Below are 20,035 nucleotides of genomic sequence, written 5' to 3'. Positions count from 1 at the left end.
GCATTCCTGTGCTTTACTGAGCTTTCTTTCAGGAATTCTCTGTTATACATTATTAGTTTAAATTTACTATTAAAGCTTTAAACTGTGGGACAAAATTCCCATAGTGTGGGCTGAGATCAGATCTCTAGTTACAGCCACGCTTTGCAGGCCGTGTCAGAGAACTGACTACGGCCGAGCTCCTGGTCATTAAGGGGCCCATAAACTGTCCAGTTGAGTAACTGACAGTTGGTCAGCTTAGCAGGGGCTCAGGAAAAAAACATCCCACCCTGTGGAGGCTTTGTAATGTGTCAGTTTTACACATTTTGCAGACTCCCTTTTCTGGGCTGGACCAGGGCTGAGCCACATTTTGCAGAGTCCCTTTTCTTGTATGTTTCCAGTTAGTTTTCTTGTATGTTTCTGCTTAGGATGGTCCCCAAAGGAGATTCTTGTGGGGATTTAGAGGGCAGATTCGAAGTGCACTGTCTGATAACCCACACATTGTCACCTTGGGCTGGCTCACCTTCTCGGCATGAGGTGGCAGCTGGCCCTGCATTGCTGAATTTTCTCATGGTCCTGCTGCAACTTCCCTAACCCTGGATCTCGCCAGGTATGTGCATTTAGCTCTGGTGAGGGCGCGGCTCCTGCAGGGCACCCTACCCTCAATGCCAGAGGCAGCATGAAAAGACATGGTTTGAGCCTGTATATGTGGCTTCATCTCGTTGCTTGTGGTTCTGGCTTGTTCTCCACTGTGTATTCATCCTCTGGCTTCTGTCCACCCTGCAGACCTCAAGCTGCAGCTCTAGGGCAAAGACAGCAGTGTTACCCAGACTGCTTTACTGGCTCTCACAGCTACTTTCCTGATGTCAAATTCTTGTAAATTATATACATTGTATATTTCATACGCACACACACAGACACACAGTGGTTCTGCTTCTCTGGTTGAACCGTGACTAATACACACCTCCATCCCCCAGAAGCCACTGTTTTATTCACCATTACTTTCTTCTCTTTTTTTTTTTTTGCGGTACGCGCGCCTCTCACTGTTGTGGCCTCTCCCGTTGCGGAGCACAGGCTCCGGACGCGCAGGCTCAGCGGCCACGGCTCACGGGCCCAGCCGCTCCGCGGCATGTGGGATCTTCCCGGACAGGGGGATGAACCTGCATCCCCTGCATCGGCAGGCGGACTCTCAACCACTGCGCCACCAGGGAAGCCCTCACCATTACTTTCTTAATGGCTTGGGCAGAGTTTCTGATGGACAGTACAATGCGGGACATCCAGAATCCTACCCTCCGACGTTCTCCAACTTACAAATGTTCGATACCCCAGAGAATGCAAAGTCAGCTCAGACCCCAACGCTCTTGGGTGATGAGGCACATCCAGTACCCAGAATGGAAGCACAGCACTGGGGGGAGAAGCAGCTCAGGCCAGCAGGAGATAGAAGTCATGGAGAACTGAGCTTGAGGGGTGGTAGTGGCCACAGCAAGAAGCCAGGACAGGCAGTAGATGTGGGTCCTGAATGGAGAAGACGAGAAGCTGCAACTCCTTTGGCGTTTCAGGAGTAAACAAGCTTGTCATCAACAGCCCTGTGGTGCCACTGTGCCTCTGCCAGACACTGGTGGATGCCCATCCACACACACAGCAGGCGGGTCAGAGTCTGCAAATATATACCCCGTGTGCTGGCCGCCCTGCGTACCAGTGATCCAAAGTGTATTCAGAGTGTAAAGAAGTGTCAAAGATGCTATTTCAAGGAATAAAAATTGATCACCTAGACAGCCTACAAGAGACTTTTAGTCTCATTATTCAGGATAGAGTTTAAGGTTCCAGATGCTAAGAATTCTCTTAGAAGCCAAATACAAAAGAGAGTTGCAGGAAACGGTCTGAGGAGATGTTCTCATGATCTCCATTGATCTTTACCTTGGAATAAGCCCTCAGATCTTGGGATGTTGAGGAAAACGTGACTAGTGAGGGAAGAGTGAGAATAAGCCTTCCGGAAAGTGCCTCTCGCCTATAGTGTTCTGCCGACAAGTTGAGGGAGTTACCAGGAAGGCGATAATCTAGAAAGTTGGAAAAATTATTCATAGGAAGACGGCTTCCACCTCACGCTCACTGATTGGTTTTGCCATTAAACCTGTGTCTTGGCCCAGGCAGTCACTTTATGTTACTAACAGGCGAGAGAAATAAAAGCAAGCTGTTTTTCTAGAGTCGTAATATCACTTTATTGTCAGCTTCCCACTTCCTCTGCATTTTATGTCTTTGTGACACATCACCGATAGTGATGTTCATGATTGTGGCTCTTGGGCATCAAAGAAAGGTCCCCTGTCCTCACTGTGGTCCATTTAAGAAGGTAGGGAGGTCTGTGAATACCCTTTTTTTTTTTTTTTTTGAAATTGTAGCTTAATTGCTTTAAGAGCTTCCTTAGCTCTGATTTCCATACCCCTCCTTGTCTGTTCCCATAGAATGCTGAACAGAGATCGTTCTTTTCACCTTATTGATGCCTGTTTCTCCTTGACTTCAATCCCCACGACAGCAGTCCCAGCCCTTGGCTCAGGAGAGTGGTTGATGCCCCAGCTAATGAATCTTTAATGAATCTTTCTGTTATCCACAAAGTCAGGCTTTAAGGGTCTAAATAGCTGAGGTTTTACTCTCCATTCTAAAAATGAGATAGAATTTGGGTGAGCCTAATTGAAAAAAATGGTCCCAGTGGGTTTACACTGATTAATGGATGGATGAGAGCTCTTGGCCTGATTTGCTGCAGGAGAGAGTTTCTAAAGATGCCCCAGAGCTGTTTCATCTCCGCTCCTGGGCATCCTGCTTGCATCCTGGTGCCTCCGGTCAGGTCCAAGCCTCTTCCTCCCGCTGCATCGTGTGATTTTCAGCCGTGTCTACAACTCTTTGTCCACATAAAACATGAATCTAAAGGCACTATTTCTTTCTGGATACAAATACCAATCTAGTGCCCTTGGAGCTATTTTCTTTTGATTGAAAGTAGAAATTAGCACTCCCTGGCCAAAACCAAAGGCAGAAAAGGGAATGTGAAGCTTAAGATACTACTCTGTAAGATTATATTGACATAGTTTTTTTAATTAAGGTATAGTTGATTTATAATATTAATTTCAGGTATACAATATAGTGATTCAGTATTTTTATAGGTTATACTCCATTTACAGTTTTTATAAAATATTGACTCTATTCCCTGTGTTATATAATATATCCTTGTGGCCTATGTATTTTATACACAGTAGGTGGTACCTCTTAATACCCCACTTCTGTCTTGCCCCCCACTTCCCTTTCCACACTGTAACCACTAGTTTGTTCTCTGTATCTGTGAGTCTCTGTTTTGTTATATTTATAGTTGTTTGTTTTATCTTTTAGATTCCATGTATAAGTGGTAACATACAGTATATTTCTGTCTGACTTCATAAGCATAATACCCTCCATGTCCATCCATGTTGTTACAGATGGCAACTTTTCATTTTTCATGACTGAGTAATATTCTTGTGTGTGTGTGTGTGTGTGTGTGTGTGTGTGTGCGCGCGCGTGTGTGTGTGTATTATATATACGAGGGGTCCCCAACCCCTGGGCCATGGACTGGTACCAGTCTGTGGCCTGTTAGGAAACCGGCTGCACAGCAGGAGGTGAGTGGCGGGCAAGCGAGTGAAGCTTCATCTGTGTTTACAGTTGCCGCTCCACACTGCTCGCGTTACCGCCTGAGCTCTGCCTCCTGTCAGCATTATAGTGAGTTGTATAATTATTTCATTATATATTACAATGTAATAATAATAGAAATAAAGTGCACAATAAATGTAACGCGCTTGAATCATCCTGAAATCAACCCCCCCACACCCCACCCCTGGTCCATGGAAAAATTGTCTTCCACGAAACTGGTCCGTGGTGCCAAAAAGGTTGGGGACCGCTAATATATACCACATCTTCTTTATCCATTCATCTGTGATGGGCACTTAGGTTGCTTCCATATCTTGACTATTGTAAATAATGCTACTGTGAACATGAGGGTGCATGCATCTTTTCAAATTAGTGTGTTTGTTTTCTTAGAATATATACCCCAGAGTGGGATTGCTGGATCACATGGTAGTTCTATTTCTAGTTATTTGAGGAACCACCATATTGTTTCCGTAGTGGCTGCATCAGTTTACATTCCCACTAACTCTGCACCAGGGTTCCCTTTTCTCCACATCCTCGCCAACATTTGTTGTTTGTGGTCTTTTTAATGATAGCCATTGACAGGTGTGAGGTGATAGCTCATTGTGGTTTTGATTTGCATTTCCTTGACATAGTTTTTTTTCTTAAGTGCTACTTTTATATACAACAAAATGAGATCTCCTGTCTAGGGCTACAGCATGGTCGTGAAGAGAAAAGGGGTTTTGGGGTGGGGGTCTTTCTAAGGAAGGATAATTATTTTAATAGCTGCCCTCAGGAGAAAACACAGGTGAGGGTGAAGCTATCTCTAATTAGCAGTTGGATAAATCTTTTTTTTTTAACATCTTTATGGGAGTATAATTGCTTTACGTTGTTGTGTTAGTTGCTGCTGTATAGCAACGTGAATCAGCTATATGTACACATATATCCCCATATCCCCTCCCTCTTGTGTCTCCCTCCCACCCTCCCTATCCCACCCCTCTAGGTGGTCACAAAGTACTAAGCTGATCTCCCTGTGCTATGCGGCTGCTTCCCACTAGCTATCTGTTTTACATTTGGTAGTGTATATATGTCCATGCCACTCTCTCTCTTCATCTCAGCTTTTCCTTCCCCCTCCCCGTGTCCTCAAGTCCATTCTCTATGTCTGCATCTTTATTCCTGTCCTGCCCTTAAGTTCTTCAGAACCATATATATATATTTTTTTAGCTTCCATATATATGTATTAGCATACAGTATTTGTTTTTCTCTTTCTGACTTACTTCACTCTGTATGACAGACTCTAGGTACATCCACCTCACTACAAATAACTCAGTTTCGTTTCTTTTTATGGCTGAGTGATATTCCATTGTATATATGTGCCACATCTTCTTTATCCATTCACCTGTCGATGGACACTTAGGTTGCTTCCATGTCCTGGCTATTGTAAATAGTGCTGCAGTGAACATTGTGGTACATGACTCTTTTTGAATTATGGTTTTCTCAAGGTATATGCCCAGGTGTGGGATTGCTGTGTCGCATGGTAGTTCTATTTTTAGTTTTTTAAGGAACCTCCATACTGTTCTCCATAGTGGCTGTATCAATTTACATTCTCACCAAGCAGTTGGATAAATCTTGAGAATTATAGCACAGCAGGATTTACATTCCATTTCCCAAAATGCAGGACTCTGCCAGAAGCTGAATGGACATGATTGCGGCTCTCGGGCGTTGACCGTCGATCTCGCAGCTGTGGGAGTTTGACCTGCGCTAAAACGCCTCACTGAGTCAATCCTCTCCCTGTCCTTGTCCCCGCAGCGCCAATCTGTCCAAGGCCGCCTGGGGAGCGTTAGAGAAGAACGGCGCCCAGCTGATGATCCGCTCCTATGAGCTCGGCGTCCTTTTCCTCCCATCAGCATTTGTAAGTGCACACTTGATAGATGATTGGTCATGATTGAAACAAATGGGGGTTTGTGTTCTCTTCTTGAGTCTCGATGACCTGCCTGAGGTCAGGAGGTCGCAAGCTTGTGTCCTGACCCGGAGCCTATGCTCCCAGCCGCAGGCTCGAGCCGATGAATTTATTCACCGATCACTGTTCTGGGTGTGGGGGGATCGCTGCTCTCGAGGAGTGTTCCACATTAGTGATCAAAGGCATTGCTTTGGGTAAAGTTAATAACAACCTTTAAATGAAGATTGTGAACCAGCATGTGAAAATTTACTATAAGGTAGTAAGTGACAAGTCACCAAAGGGATGAGGCAGCCAAGTACGAGGCTTGTACTAGGTGACTGGAGACCGCCTTCAGAAGCTGGTCGGCTTGGGGGCAACGAACGATGCTGAGGATTCTCGGTTGGCAGAGAGGAGCGGGAAGGGCAGCCTTGTGGGAGGAATGGCCTGAGCACAAGACGGGAGGGAGGCAGGGAAGCTCACAGCGTCTGCTAGAGACAGAGTCCCGGGGGTCGCAGAGGACGTGTTACCAGGCTCACTGGGAAGCCCCCCAGAAGGGCACCAGAACAGCCAGCTTGCATCCTGGCTTTGGAACAGCGCTCAGTTTCTGCAGCTGAACACCCAACAGAGTAGCTAGTTTTTGTGTAGGGACTGGGTTTTACAAGCCGTATGTTTCTCTCAACACTAGAATTCCTCTTGGCCCAGAGAGCTGTTCCCTCTTTAAGAGGCACACAGGGTCCCCAGTACCCCCTTCTCACCCCCAGTCCCACTCTGGGCACACACTCATTGGTGGATGCAGTTGGAACTGCCCACACCATGTGATGCCTAATGCTCTTTTTTCCCTTTTTTTTGCCTTTTGCTGTAGTTGAGCTAAACACACACGTGATGTAGCCCCATGGCAAACCACTTGGACTGGACCAGAAGACTTAGCCAGGGGAGTGCTGTGTGCTTGTCCCAAGACTTATATCCAGGCCCTGTGACGTGTGGGTATCATCTCAAGGCGAGCTGAGATTGCCCTCCCACCCAGCCTGACAGGCCTCCCCACTGTTCCTTTTCTCACGCATGCTCTGGGGAAGAGCTCCCCTCTCCCTTTCTTCTCCCCTCACCACTCTTTATCCATCCTTTTCTCTGTCTCAGAGGGTTTCACTACTGAACTGTCCCACAGGCCTCTCCTGAGAGCAGATTCTAGCGCTTTTTCTTGCTTTCCCATAGAGTCAAACAGCAGATCTTGATGCTGCTTTCAGCTAAAGATCACCACCTCCGCAGCCCCGTTGGTAGATGGTTTCCATAGACAAGGAGGTGACTTCCCTAAGGTTCCACCGCTGAGTGGATCTAGCTCTCAAGCCTCCGTCTCTAACTGATCCTCCTGTGATCTCTCAGCTCTATCACAGGGAGGTAGGAGATTCTCAGCACCAGGGTAATAATACACAGTCATGTGGTGTGATTACAGTGGCTGTAGCTTCGAACTCAGGCTAGAATTAGCTCCCAATAATCACCTAAGTAAAGGAATAAATTCCGCGTCGCTCTTGTTTGGCTTTTCATGTCAGCATTTGCAAAATGCTAGTCATTTCTAACTGTTCTGACCTTATCCTTCATCATAAAAATAATGCTAGGAAAGAAGTATACTGCACTACCAGGACCACTCAACCCTTCTAAGCTACTAATTTTTAACTCTAATATTGTTTCTGTCTGTACATTAGAAAAAGAATGGGCATAATCATTTAGAATCCCCAAATTGACTCTAGACTAGACTATTATTTCTATACTTTTGGAATAAGAGCGAGTCCCACTAGAGTGCATTCTAGGTAAAGTAGAGATTTAGTTATTTATAAAAACCATCAGGGAAGAATATTAAAAAATGGACTCCCCCATCCCCACCCCGTCCTGTGCCAGCAGATTTAAGAGCAAGGCCCCCTGCAGGGGGACCCGTGTAGTTGACATACTGAGACAGTGGCTTCTCCAGCAGGCGGTTCCATGGCATCTCAACATGCAGATCCCATGGGGAGCAGTGCTTTACAGCAGGCTTGCTCCACAGCGTTAACAAGGACCCACACACTGCCGCTGTCTTGCTATCAGACTTTTTCTCATCTGGGCGGATCGTCGTGTCCTTTAGCAAATCATAAGTGACTTGAGCAAAGCGCTGAGATGAGATGTGTGGACAGTACACAGGTATTTGACCTCGCCTCCTAAGGAGCTAAGGGTTGAGTTGAGCAAGAAGGTCATAGAAGTGAAGCAGATGCCTTGTTTGAGAGACGTCCCAGGTGCGAGCTTGGGTGCTCAGACATGTGAGGAGGGCACCTGGCCTGAGCGTGCAGAACCCAGAGGGCTCAAAGTGGGTGTCCGAGTTCTTTTAGGTGCATTTTATAGACACGAACTTGAGCTGACATAGGCCCATAGAAGGGGGAGTATCATGGAATCACAGGAAGGGAGGAACAGCCGAGACGTGGCGGGGACAGGCTGGCCAGCTCTAGGGCCCGGGCAGCAGGCGGGCTCTCTGGGCTGCCGCCCCTGCTGTGACTCCACCACATGGCTTCTCGGCCCTGTGACCAGGGGTTCTGCATTTACAGTCACTGCGCAAACTTGGGTCTGCCCCGCACGCCTCTCTCCTTCCCAACCCCGTCCCCCAGTAGGGGCCTGTTTCCAGAAAAGGGGGTTTGTTGTGAGCTAGGAAGCCACTCAAGAGGTAGGAACTTACTGCCAGAGGGTTTCACCTGTAAGTGGGTTGATGTGTGTTTTATCTGCAGAAAGCAGTTAAAGGGGATCTTGCAACATAGGAGACTTTGTCCTTAAGCCACTCTAACTCATCTGCTTCATTTACTGTTACGTGGAGCTTCTGGGAAAGTAGTAGACCTTTGTTTGCCCTCACAGAATTAACATTTATGGTTTTGACTTTGAGGGCAACCCAAAGGTCTGTGACAGGAGGTAATTAGTCATCTTGCTGAGGCTGTAGAGCACAGAATGAGACTTAGCTTGTGAAGGAGTGGCTGTCCGTCCTCAGAGTGCACGCCAGGCTCGTCACTGGATATCTGGCTGCCTGAGATGACCTCTTGTACAGTCGGCTCCATAAGCACCTCCTGCGTCCTCTTTGGTTCCTCCTGGGAACACAGGGGGGAAGAGATGGACTCTTTGTTCTCAGGAAGCTCGTGGATAAGTTAAGGAAGCAGACACAAGTTATCATAGTAGGTGATGAAAGCTATGGGGTGTCCAGAATATAAGGACTGAGAAGGGGGAGTGAGCAGTCTGCCTGGGGGGCTTGGGGAAGGCTTCATTTAGATGACGTTTGACCTGGGTCTTGAAAAATGAATGTGGGTTCAACCCACCATCAGGGGAGATGAGGCTCCCGGCCAGAGGGAACAGTGCACGTTATATTTGAGAAATAGCAACCAGCTCCACGTGCCTAGAAGGGGCCGGGGGGTGGCCTGGGCTATGCGGTTGGAGTCCTGTTCTGAAGGAAGGTGGCAAGCAGGACATGCTGGAGTGGACTTTGTCCCACGCGAATAGTGGAAAGCCATCAGTTTTTTGTTTTATGTTGGGGATAGGAGTTTATTAATTAATTAATTTATTTATTTATTTATTTATTTATTTATTTATGCTGTGTTGAGTCTTCGTTTCTGTGCGAGGGCTTTCTCTAGTTGCGGCTAGCGGGGGCCACTCTTCATCGTGGTGCGCGGGCCTCTCACTGTCGCGGCCTCTCTTGTTGCGGAGCGCACAGGCTCCAGACGCGCAGGCTCAGTAGTTGTGGCTCACGGGCTTAGTTGCTCTGCGGCATGTGGGATCCTCCCAGACCAGGGCTCGAACCCCTGTCCCCTGCATTAGCAGGCAGATTCTCAACCACTGCGCCACCAGGGAAGCCCAAGCCATCAGTTTTTTAAGCAGGGTTAGTGGTCTCATCAGGCCAATTTTCAGAGAATTTGAATCTGTAAAACTTATCTCCCCTTAGGATTATAGTGTAATTTATATGATGTGAGGGTACTTGAGGAGAAGGGCCTTACAGATGCCGTCAAAATCATATCTTAATCACCTACACCACACACTGTTATAAAATTCTGATTCTGAATGAGTCGCTCTTTGCCTTCACCCACTGTCCCAGCTCAGGGTGTAGGAAGTCATCCCCCACTCCTCCTTCTCCCCCCACATGTTTAATCACCTAGGCTTGTCATCCCCAACTCCTAATGATCCCTTAAGTCTGTCACTTCTGGCCATCCCTGCTGCCACCGCGTCCAGACCTGCCTCCTGGCCCACTTCCTAGGCCACCTCCAAGCTGCTCAGCCCACTGCTGCCAGAACATCTACAGACCATGAATCTGGTCATGTTTCCCACCTGCTTCAAATCCTATGACTCCTTAGCATGGCCTGCTTTTTCCCTTTGCGGCCTGACTCCTGACTACTCGGGTCTGACCTCTTCCCTCTCGATCCTGGCCTTTCATGTTCCAGCCACACAGAGCGACTGCCTCTCATTCTGGACCAGGCCCCTTAGCCTTCTCTGGAGAAACAGAACCAATAGGATATATAGATCCACATAGAAAGAGACTTACTGTGAGGAATCGGCCCACACGATTTTGGAGCGCAAGGAGTCCCAAGCTCTGCCGTCTGTGAGCTGGAGACCAGGAGGGCTGGTGGTGTGGGCCAGTCCGAGTCTGAAGGCCTGAGGACCAGGACCCCACGCTTTCCGTCCCAGTCTGAGTTTAGGAGAAGACAGATGTCCCAGCCAAGCAGCCCTTCCTCAGCCTTTTGTTCCACTCAGTCCCCCTACTGGCTGGACGGTGCATCGTTGGTGGGGATCATCTTTACTCAGTCCACTGATTCAAATATTAACCCCATGCAGAAACACCCTCAGAGATGCCCAGAGTGATGTTTACCGGTTACCTGGGTATCCCATGGCCCAGTCACGTTGACATGTAGAATGGGCCACCATACCATCCTTCTCAGCAGCCTTAATCTGTAGCAGGAACGACCCCCTGAGGCCCCTAACCCCACCTGCCTCTCACATCTCTGCTCCACGTGTCCCTCCTTTGTGCCCCACAGCCTTCAAGAACCGGGGCTTTTCCTGTGTCCCCTGTGTTGTCATCGATGACTCGTGTGTCTCCTTGACAGGGCTGGGAGCTGCTCTCACCGAGGGCCGGCACATGGGAGGCTCTTAGTGAATGAAGTCTGTCGGTGTTGCTCCCTTGAGGTTCCCGGAGTACCCTCTCCCCTTTCTGTGAGGAGAACATGTGTGCAGAACAGTGGCTGCAGAGGCAACGTGGATCTAGTCCGAGGGGCGTCGGGTGCAGTAGGTGCTTAAGTGTGCTCATGAATCTCGTCGTAAGCAACTTGCAGCGTGGGATAGCTCACCTGTAGCTGTTCTGTGCAAACTAAAACGTACACACAGGCTCACGTTTGCTCTCACTCACAGAAGTCTATTGCCTTAACTACAAATGCCAATCCCTATATATTCATTTAATGTCTTAAAAATTTCGGTGTTGGCCATAATCTTAAAAGAGTTACTGACAGTAAGGCAATTTGTTGTGAAATGAAGCCCAGTGTGATTCCTTTCTTTTCCTTTCTTTTCTCCCTTCAGTACTATCAAGATAACGTCTTTTTATACCTTTAGTTACACATTTGCCAAAGAGTTACTTAGCACCCAGTTTTGTAGTCGTTCTTCTGACTGGACAGCATCCAAAATCCAGTTTCTTGAGATCAGCCCACCTTTGTGGCCCTTAGGCAGAACTCCATGTCCGAAACGCCCACGTTTCTGAGTTAGCAGCAGCCAAAATTGCCACTTCTATCCTTCACCAGTGGGCCATCCTGATCTCTGTGCTCCTGAACGCTGACTTGAGGCCAGCATTGCAAACAGTCAGGTTTTGTGCCCAGAACGGCACAGTCTCAGATGCTGCAGAGGTGGTCGGCCGGAAGAAACCCGGCAGCTCCCCTTTCCCGCAGCCGTCATACAGGCCTGTCACTCAGGAACTAATGGCCGTGTGAAGGGATACGCTGTGTGGCCTACAAACTGCAGTGGATGGAGAGCCAGCACTTCCCATTCATAATTATGATGCCATTTGAAACTTCTGGGATTGATCTGGAAGCTGATAAGTCCCTGGTAACCGAATATTGATTTTTTTCCCATTTTTTTCTGCTGCTTTTAAATGAATGAATCAATAAACACATTATTACGAAATTAACTTGACTTGCCATAGAGCATGGGGTCAGTAGCTTTCCCTTGGATTAGGAACACTTGCAAGGGCTTTGGGGGTTAATGTCAAGGTACATTTGACTGTGTACCCAGCACTTGGCTGTTGTTGCTACCTAGTAGGTGCTTAATAAATGTTTAATTGAAGACTTTATTCTTTTAATGTCTAACATCAGTTTATCAGTTTTATTATGTTTTTTGAGTTGTCCGTTTAATTTAAGTGTATTTAACTTTTAGATTATACTAATGCATTTAGGTTCAGAAAAATCTCAATATAGGAAAGATCATCTAATGATTTCAAAGACCGGCAGCTGTATTCCAGACCCTCAGGCATCTGTATTTCAGGGAGATAGAAATTTTCTCTCTTTGAACTCGGTGCATTTTGGTGTTTACTGAGTACGTACTTTGTCAGGCGCCGACTAGGCTGCCCAGCACTTTGTGTCTAGAACACCTCCTACCTCTTGGAATAATGCACAGACCGTCTCAGAATCATGGATCGATGTCCTGAAATCCTTCCTCCAGAGGAAGGTACCCTGAGCATCCCTGCCCTTGTCCCAGGGCTGAGAGCCAGCTCAGGCCCTGCCCAGCTCCAGGTTCATTTGCTCCCCAGATGGCGGGCTCTTTTTCCTACAGTCAGAGTCAAAAATGCTGCCACTAAATCCCCAAGAACTTTCAGTCTTCAAGTCTTTACTTTCTCTTTTCTCCATTCTGGTTAAACTATTTTATTGTCCCTCTATTGCCAAAGATGGCTCTGGCTGGAAGAACTAATACAATTGACAAGAGCTGCCACATTAACCCCCCCTCGTGCTCCCTGCACCACCTCTGACAGTGTGCCTTGGGCCCAGCGCATGGGTTCAGGGCTCTCAGCATTTCCCAGGGCTCACAGCTGGGCAACACTGTTTCAGGTGGTGTTTCTTTGTAACTTCTCATGTTCTCTGACTCAGCGAATAGAGCCACGTCCTGGCATTCCACTGCTGCCACTCGCCCATCCCCGTCTGATCCCATCTGCCCAGGCACGAATTCCTTTTTTTTTGGCCACTCCATGCAGCATACAACATCTTAGTTCCCCGAGCAGAGATCGAAGCCATGCCCCCTGCAGTGGAAGCGTGGAGTGTCCTTCAAAACCCTCTGCGGCCTGTCTCTGCGTTTCTTCTCCGGTGTCCCAGGCTCTCCTCCTGGGCATTGCTTCACTCTCTGTCCCCCTGAAATGCCAGCTCTGTGCTTTTCCAGCTCCGCCTTTGGTCATGCCGGTCTCCCTCTGATGCTCTTCCCTACCAGCTCTCTGTCTATCAAAATTACATCAATTTTTCAAGGCCCAGCAAAAATATTTTCTACAGACCCTTTTCTTAATCTGCCACTGGCAAGAGGTCATTTCTTCCCTTTCTGCCTAGAGTTTGTGCCCAGCGTCTGTCACGTGTTGCCTTTCACGGAGTTACTAACCACCATCTTGGTTGGTGCTGTCACCCCTACCTTCCTGTAGGTCTTCCCTGGCACAAAGCACTTTTGTGCATCTTGTTGCATTTGCTTCTGTGCAGACGCCTATAAAGTAAGCAGGGAAGGTACTTTAATCCCATTTTTGCAGCTCAACATTGCTTGACCAGCTATGCACCAAGACTTGTGCTAGGTGTTGACGTAAGAAATGTTAATATGGTAACATCCAGAAAGTTATTATTCCAATTTTACAAATGAGGAAATTGAGGCCTAGTGAATAAGTGGCCAAGTGTCCCACTGACCATCTTTTTTAGTTCCTGGCACACGCAAGCTCTTTCCCACCTCTGGGCCATTGCAGATGCTGTTCCCTCCCTCCTGGAACTTTTTTTTTTTTTTTTTAATTTGGCTGCACCAGGTCTTCATTGCAGCATGCAGGATCTTTGTTGCAGCATGTGGACTTCTTAGTTGCGGCATGCAAACTCTTAGTTGCAGCATGCGGGATCTAGTTCCCAGACCAGGGATCAAACCCGGACCCCCTGCATTGGGAGTGCGGAGTCTTACCCACTGGACCACCAGGGAAGTCCCTGGAACGTTATTATTTCCACTCTCAACTGACCAAACACTATTCACTTTTCAGAGTTTAATTAAAATGTCACTTTTTTAGGGAGGCTTCCGCTGAGCACCCCCTCACCCCCAAATCTAAAACAAGCCTACTATTCTCGCTTCTAGGACTCCTCTGTTTTTCTCATAGCGCTTATCAAAAATTATAGTTGTTTATTTTACTTCTATAAATGCATTTGTTTAATGTCTCCCTACTAGACTGTACATGCCACGAGAACAGGGATCGTGATAATTGTTCTGACTCCTGTGCATTCAGTGCCCAGCACCCATGCCTGACACAAAAGAGGGACTCAAGAAACAATTTGTGGGGTGAATGAATGCAAATGTGAGCCATTCACACAGCCCGTAAATACCAGCACAGAGACTCAACTCAGGTTGCCCAAAGCCCAGGTCCACACAGCCCTGACACTTACCTCATCTTCCAAAGAACTTTAGTTGTAGCTCTTTATGTGGGTTCATAGATGTCAGCACTGTTTGATATGTGGGTATTTAGGATGAGAAGGGTGGATCTGTGCGTGGATGGGTGGCCAGAGGAATGAGGCAAAAACAGAATGCCAGGATCATCCGGGAACGGGGCCAGGAGATGATCGATGCGTGGAGGCCTGGGGAGGGCAAAGCCGACGTAGTAGGCACCCCCACTACCGGGCAGGCCCTGTGTGAGGAGGCAGTGCAGTGTGTACATCGGCCTGGGTGTGGCACCTATAGTTGCACCCTAATTCAGATCCAGAGTTAATAGTAGCCTATTCTCGAGTTCTTGGGATAAACCTTCCATTTTGATGGGTCTTGAAGAGTTCTCACTTTTATATTCCTATCCTATTGTATTGGACACTTTCATGATACATGAAAGCAACTTTCATTCTTCACCAGAGTGAGCAGCCCGTTACTATAGATAGCAATATCGAAAGTATTCAGAGGTATTTTTACACAGTGTCTCCTACACACTTCTTGCTGCTGTACACAGAGGTTAGTAGAAATGGGCTGTAACATCCAAAATTGTTTTTCTCTTATGTCTTTGTATCCTTTATTAGACTTTTGCAAACTTTGCTATAATTTATTTTCTGACATTTGGACCTCTCTTATTTTTAGGAAAGAATATTTGGGGGAGTGTTGTAAGTATATTTGACCCACTGAATATCAAAAATAGCACTGAAATAACAAAAGTAGCACTGAATTTTGTTGTATCATAAAAATATAATTGCTTCTTGCTATCTTTTTCCAGAAAATGAGGTGCAATTATAGATTCTCTGTGTCTGCAGGGCCTGGACAGTTTCAGAGTGAAACAGAAATTCTTCTCAGGGAGCCAGGAGCCAACAGCCTCCTTTCCTGTGCCGTATGACCTGCCTCCAGAACTGTATGGAAGTAAAGGTGAGACACTGGTGAAAGAAAACCTTGGGTGTGTGTACCAGAGCAGAAACAAACAGAGCCCAGGGAAAGCCATTGGGTTGGGCTCTCCCTAGGACCCTGGCTTGTGGATGGCCCTGGAAGCGCAGGTTTTTGCAGAGTCTCCCTTGCTGCCCTGTGTGTGGCCACCGGAGCCGCAGTTCTCAAACTGGCTGGTCTCAGAACCCCTCTACATTTTATTACTGAGGACCACAAAGGGCTTTTGTTTACGTGGGCTTTTATAGCTATTGATATGTATCATATCAGCAATTAAAACCAATAAATTTTTAAATATTTATTAACTTATTTAAAGATACTAATAAACCCATTTGTATATTTTAAAATATATAAAATGACTATTCCCAAAAACAAGTTAGTTTGGAAGATGGCATTGTTTACCTTTTTTGCAGACCCCTTTATTATCTGGGTTAACAGTCGGATTCTCACGGCTGCTCTGTTGTGTTATCACACAGGTCGTGTGGCGTCTGTACACTCATGTGAAAGTGACAAATAATGGCTTAATGTTATGTTGACAGTAATGTTGACTTTACAGGTATTTCCCCCTCCCCAACCCCCTTAAAAAGTAGGTCCCCAGGCCACACACTCTGAGAACTGCTGCGCTAGGTGAGGACTTCAAGGGCAGTGGCCAGGTATTTTTCACAAGAGAAAGCCAGTGGAGTATTGGTCCAGGTTCCCAGCGCTTTTGGGAGGAAGGCTAGCTGGGATGCAGGCACCACCTCATCCCAGCTCTGACCCAGCCCCGCCGGCCGCAGGGCTGCTCTGCTCAGCGCCAGAAAATCTGTCTTTGGGGTGAGTTCACACTTCACCGAGCTCACCCCGGAGGAGATGCGCAATCGGGACAAGCTTATTAATTTAAAATGGCAGATTCTTATATCACTGTGTCTGGCGTATTTTCCCCTGGAGGGTAGAGGCCTACACAGGTAGCCAGATTGTAATCTATGGTTTTTGAGTGAAGGCTGAATGTGAACAGGGAAAATTTGGGTTTTGATTGGTAAGTTTTGCTGATGCCAACCCATTAATATTCCAAACTCTCAAATTCCCTAGCGGAGTCAGCCTTGCGCCAGTGGGTCCCTTCCTTCCCTGAGCGATGCTGGTTGGGTTCTAGCTACCTCCCCGCCCTCACTCGCCCTTTTGGCTTTCGTGGTGAACCAAAACTGCCCTTCTCGGGCTTCCCTGGTGGCGCAGTGCTTGAGAGTCCGCCTGCCGATGCAGGAGACGCGGGTTCGTGCCCCGTTTCGGGAAGATCCCACATGCCGCGGAGCGGCTGGGCCCGTGAGCCATGGCCGCTGAGCCTGCGCGTCCGGAGCCTGTGCTCCGCAAATGGGAGAGGCCACAACAGTGAGAGGCCCGCATAACGCAAGGAAAAAAAAAAAAAAAAAAAACTGCCCTTCTGATGGACCCATTTCTCAGACTGTATTGGCACACCTGGCAGAGTTCATCCTGCCTCGCCCAGGTGACTTCATCTCTCTCTGATCAGTCGTGTGGATGCTGTTTCGGAAGGTATTCTTGTTCACTTCCTTCCAAGCCGTGTGCAGTTTTCTGAGTCCTCTAAATGTGTCGAGTCCTCTAAATGTGTTGTAAGTTCACACATGTTCATTTTTCACTAGCAAGAGGTTTTACCAGAATTTCAAGAAATCCATGACCACTCCTCCCCACCCTCCAACCCACAGATGCTTTAGATCCAGGCTGTGTTTATGTGCCAGCCTGACAACTTATTAAGTGACCTTGGGCAGTGGTTTGTATTCTCTAGGCCTTAGTGTCTCTGTTTGCAAAATGAGAACATGAGAGTGCATAGCTCACTGTTGAAGAGTGACTGAGAGATGATCTAGAAAGCATCTAACCCAGCGTCCAGCTCAGAGTTAGCAGCTGATTTCTGTTAGCCATTGTTTCTGTTATTTAAAATGTCCACTTCAGTTATAACAGTGGATTGATGGCCATCTCTCCCACTCCCCTCGATGAGCTGACATTCAGAAGAGCCTGAGGCTTGTGCAGGACAGTCCCTAACCCAGGACATGACCCAGTGAGTGACCTTCCCCCCTTCTGGCTTTGCGCTGCACCTCTGTCTTTTCTCCCCTTCTCTGCTCTTCATGTCCCTCACCCCTACCCCCAACCTGAGTGCTCCTGAATAAACAGGTTGGAGGTGGGAAGGACTAACTGTGACAGCCTTATTTAGGCTTAGCCTCCTGCGGTCTGGCCTCAGGCATTGTACCTCCCACCGGCAGCCTGGAACCTTGGCTGGAATTTCACCCCCTCCCTTTAATCCTAATCTCCAAAGGACTGTAAAAGCAAGAATGGAAGAGGTAGAGGAGCCTTAAAAACATCCTGAGGTTCCCTCAGTTCCACTAGAAAAAGCATTCCCAAGAACTTAAAAGTTTACAACTAGGTAGTGTCTTAGACCATGTAATGAAAATGGTAATCCTTTTATTTGACCAGCAAGCAGAAGTTTTCCATTGTTTAAGTGAGTTTTCTATTTTTTAAGCATTTCCTTTGAAAGACACATCCGAGAGAGACTGGAACATTTTAGTTTTTTTTATCAGTACTATTTTACCTTCCACACTGCTTTACTAGCACGTAGAATAACGCCAGGGATTCAGATATCACCATTTCCTGTAAAGCCAACATTCGGGGGAGTCATGTGCACCTTAAAAAGGCATCTTGGGCTTCCCTGGTGGTGCAGTGGTTAAGAATCTGCCTGCCAGTGAAGGAGACACAGGTTCAATCCCTGGTCCGGGAAGATCCCACGTACAGCGGAGCAACTAAGCCCATGTGCCACAACTACTGAGGCTGTGCTCTAGAGCCCTCAAGCCATAACTACTGAAGCCCGCATGCCTAGAGCCCGTGCTCCGCAACAAGAGAAGCCACCGCAGTGAGAAGCCCACGCTCCGCAACAAAGAGTAGCCCCCGCTCACTACAACTAGAGAAAGCCCATGCACAGCAATGAAGACCCAACACAGCCAAAAATAAATAAATGTAAAAAAAAGGAACAGAGAAGTTAAAAAAAAAAAAAAAAAAAAAAAAAGCCATCTTACCAGTGCTTGGAAAAGTTGAATGGTTAAGAACATTTCAAAAGCACTGTATTTGGGGCTTTCCTGTTGGTGCAGTGGTTAAGAATCCGCCTGCCACTGCAGGGGACACGGATTCAAGCCCTGGTCCGGGAAGATCCCACATGCCGCAGAGCAGCTAAGCCCGTGCGCCACAACTACTGAGCCTGTGCTCCAGAGCCTGTGAGCCACAACTCCTGAAGCCAGGGCGCCTAGAGCCCGTGCTCTGCAACAAGAGAAGCCACCACAATGAGAAGCCTGTGCACCGCAAAGAAGAGTAGTCCCCACTCAGCACAACTAGAGAAAGCCCGCACACAGCAACGAAGACCCAACGCAGCCAAAAATAAATAAATTTTTTAAAAAAGGACTGCATTTGAATAAGTGATTTTCAAGCCATTTCAACATATATAAGATCTTGTTCAGTATTTTTAAGTCAGGAGACTATAAGAAAAGCTAACAGAGAAATATACTAATGTGAACAAATCACAGTTGGATACAAGAGACCACCAGACATCCTGACACCAAGAAATTGATCAAATAAAACAAAAACAGAGACTCAGCTACAGGGGTACCTGCTTTGTGCTTGCTGCTTATTCTCTCTCCCCACAGGTATATCATTGAGAACCTGCTGTGCACAGATACCAGCTAGGTGCTTGGAATTGATCAGTGAACAAGACAGACGCAAATCCTTGCCCACCTTGAGTTTATATTACTCCTCCCATGAAAAGTTACATGTACCCAAACCCATTTTACAACAGGAACTGTGTTTTATTAAAAGAAAACTTTTACAAAGCAAAATCACTAACAGTGTAAATCACACACTGTAGCATGCAGTCCCTGACCACAGGGACACACAGAGGGAACCATACCCCCCAGGTTGTCCTTTGTCCTCCCCCACCGTGGCCCTAACACAGGCCTCACCTGGACTGTGCTGCTCTTTATTTCCCTGGTTCTGCACTCCTCCCCCTGGATGCCATCCTCCACGCTGCTGCCAGCCTCATCTGATCGTTCCCTCTCCTGTTTTAAATCCTTTCATCGTATTCCAGAAAAAAAAAAAAGACGTTTTTCATCCCTTTAGCCTCAGATCCCAAACAGATTCTGTGAAAATCACCTTTAGAACTTGACAAAGATGCACATTTCCAGGCCCCAGCCCAGACCTACTGAAACGAGCTCTCCAGGGGTGGGTCCCAGAAAAACGTGCCAGCAATTCCCACATCAGCCCAGTCAGGGAGCTGCTGCACAGACACAGTGGGGTTCAGTGTCCCAGCAGCAGGGCGTGCCTGCTTGTCTGCTGCCCCCTGGACCGTAAACTTGAGAGGCCTTCATGTTTGGCTAGCGGAGTACCAGGCATCTAACCAGCACTACCAAGTATTTCATATACACATGTGACTGTGTCATGTGAGGCAAGTTGTTCTCTCATGGGACAGTTGAGGAGGATTGCCTAAAACAGGCCTTCATCTGAGCCAGTGAGTGGTAATGGCTGCTTTCCAGTAGTAATGGGTAAAAAGACACAACAGAATCATAACCCCCCTCTTTTCACCTTCCTCTTGGCCCTTTTTGTGGCCTTCCCCCATGGTAGTGGAAGATCTTGCAGCTGGCATGGAGAGGCTCTGCCCAGGAGGTGCAGGCATTTGCTCATTTATAAAGCAGAGCCTCGGGGATTTGCCAGGAGCGTGATTTCCAGGTCCTCGCTTGGTCATCGTTGGCTAAATTTGAGGGAAAGGAATAGTCATCCCTTGGTATCTGCCAGGGATTGGTCGAGGACCCACCTTGGATCCCAGAATCCACAGATGCTCAAGCTCCATAGTGAGCCATCCGT

The 20,035-nt window shown here is 47.4% G+C and overlaps 1 protein-coding gene across 1 annotated transcript in view; it reads left to right on the top strand.

The window, feature by feature from the left end:
- Nucleotides 1-20,035, top strand: part of TDP1 (tyrosyl-DNA phosphodiesterase 1) — a 74,526-nt gene that overhangs the window by 52,008 nt on the left and 2,483 nt on the right. Inside the window, exons 13-14 of the mRNA XM_007471893.1 lie at nt 5,428-5,530; nt 15,031-15,139. Coding sequence (XP_007471955.1) covers nt 5,428-5,530; nt 15,031-15,139 — 212 coding nt within the window. The remainder of the gene's footprint in view (nt 1-5,427; nt 5,531-15,030; nt 15,140-20,035) is intronic.

Source organism: Lipotes vexillifer, unplaced genomic scaffold, assembly GCF_000442215.2.
Source record: "Lipotes vexillifer unplaced genomic scaffold, Lipotes_vexillifer_v1.1 scaffold751, whole genome shotgun sequence".
Lineage (NCBI taxonomy): Eukaryota > Metazoa > Chordata > Mammalia > Artiodactyla > Lipotidae > Lipotes > Lipotes vexillifer.
The sequence above is the reverse complement of the archived record's forward strand: the minus strand, read 5'-3'. Positions and strand labels throughout refer to the sequence as shown.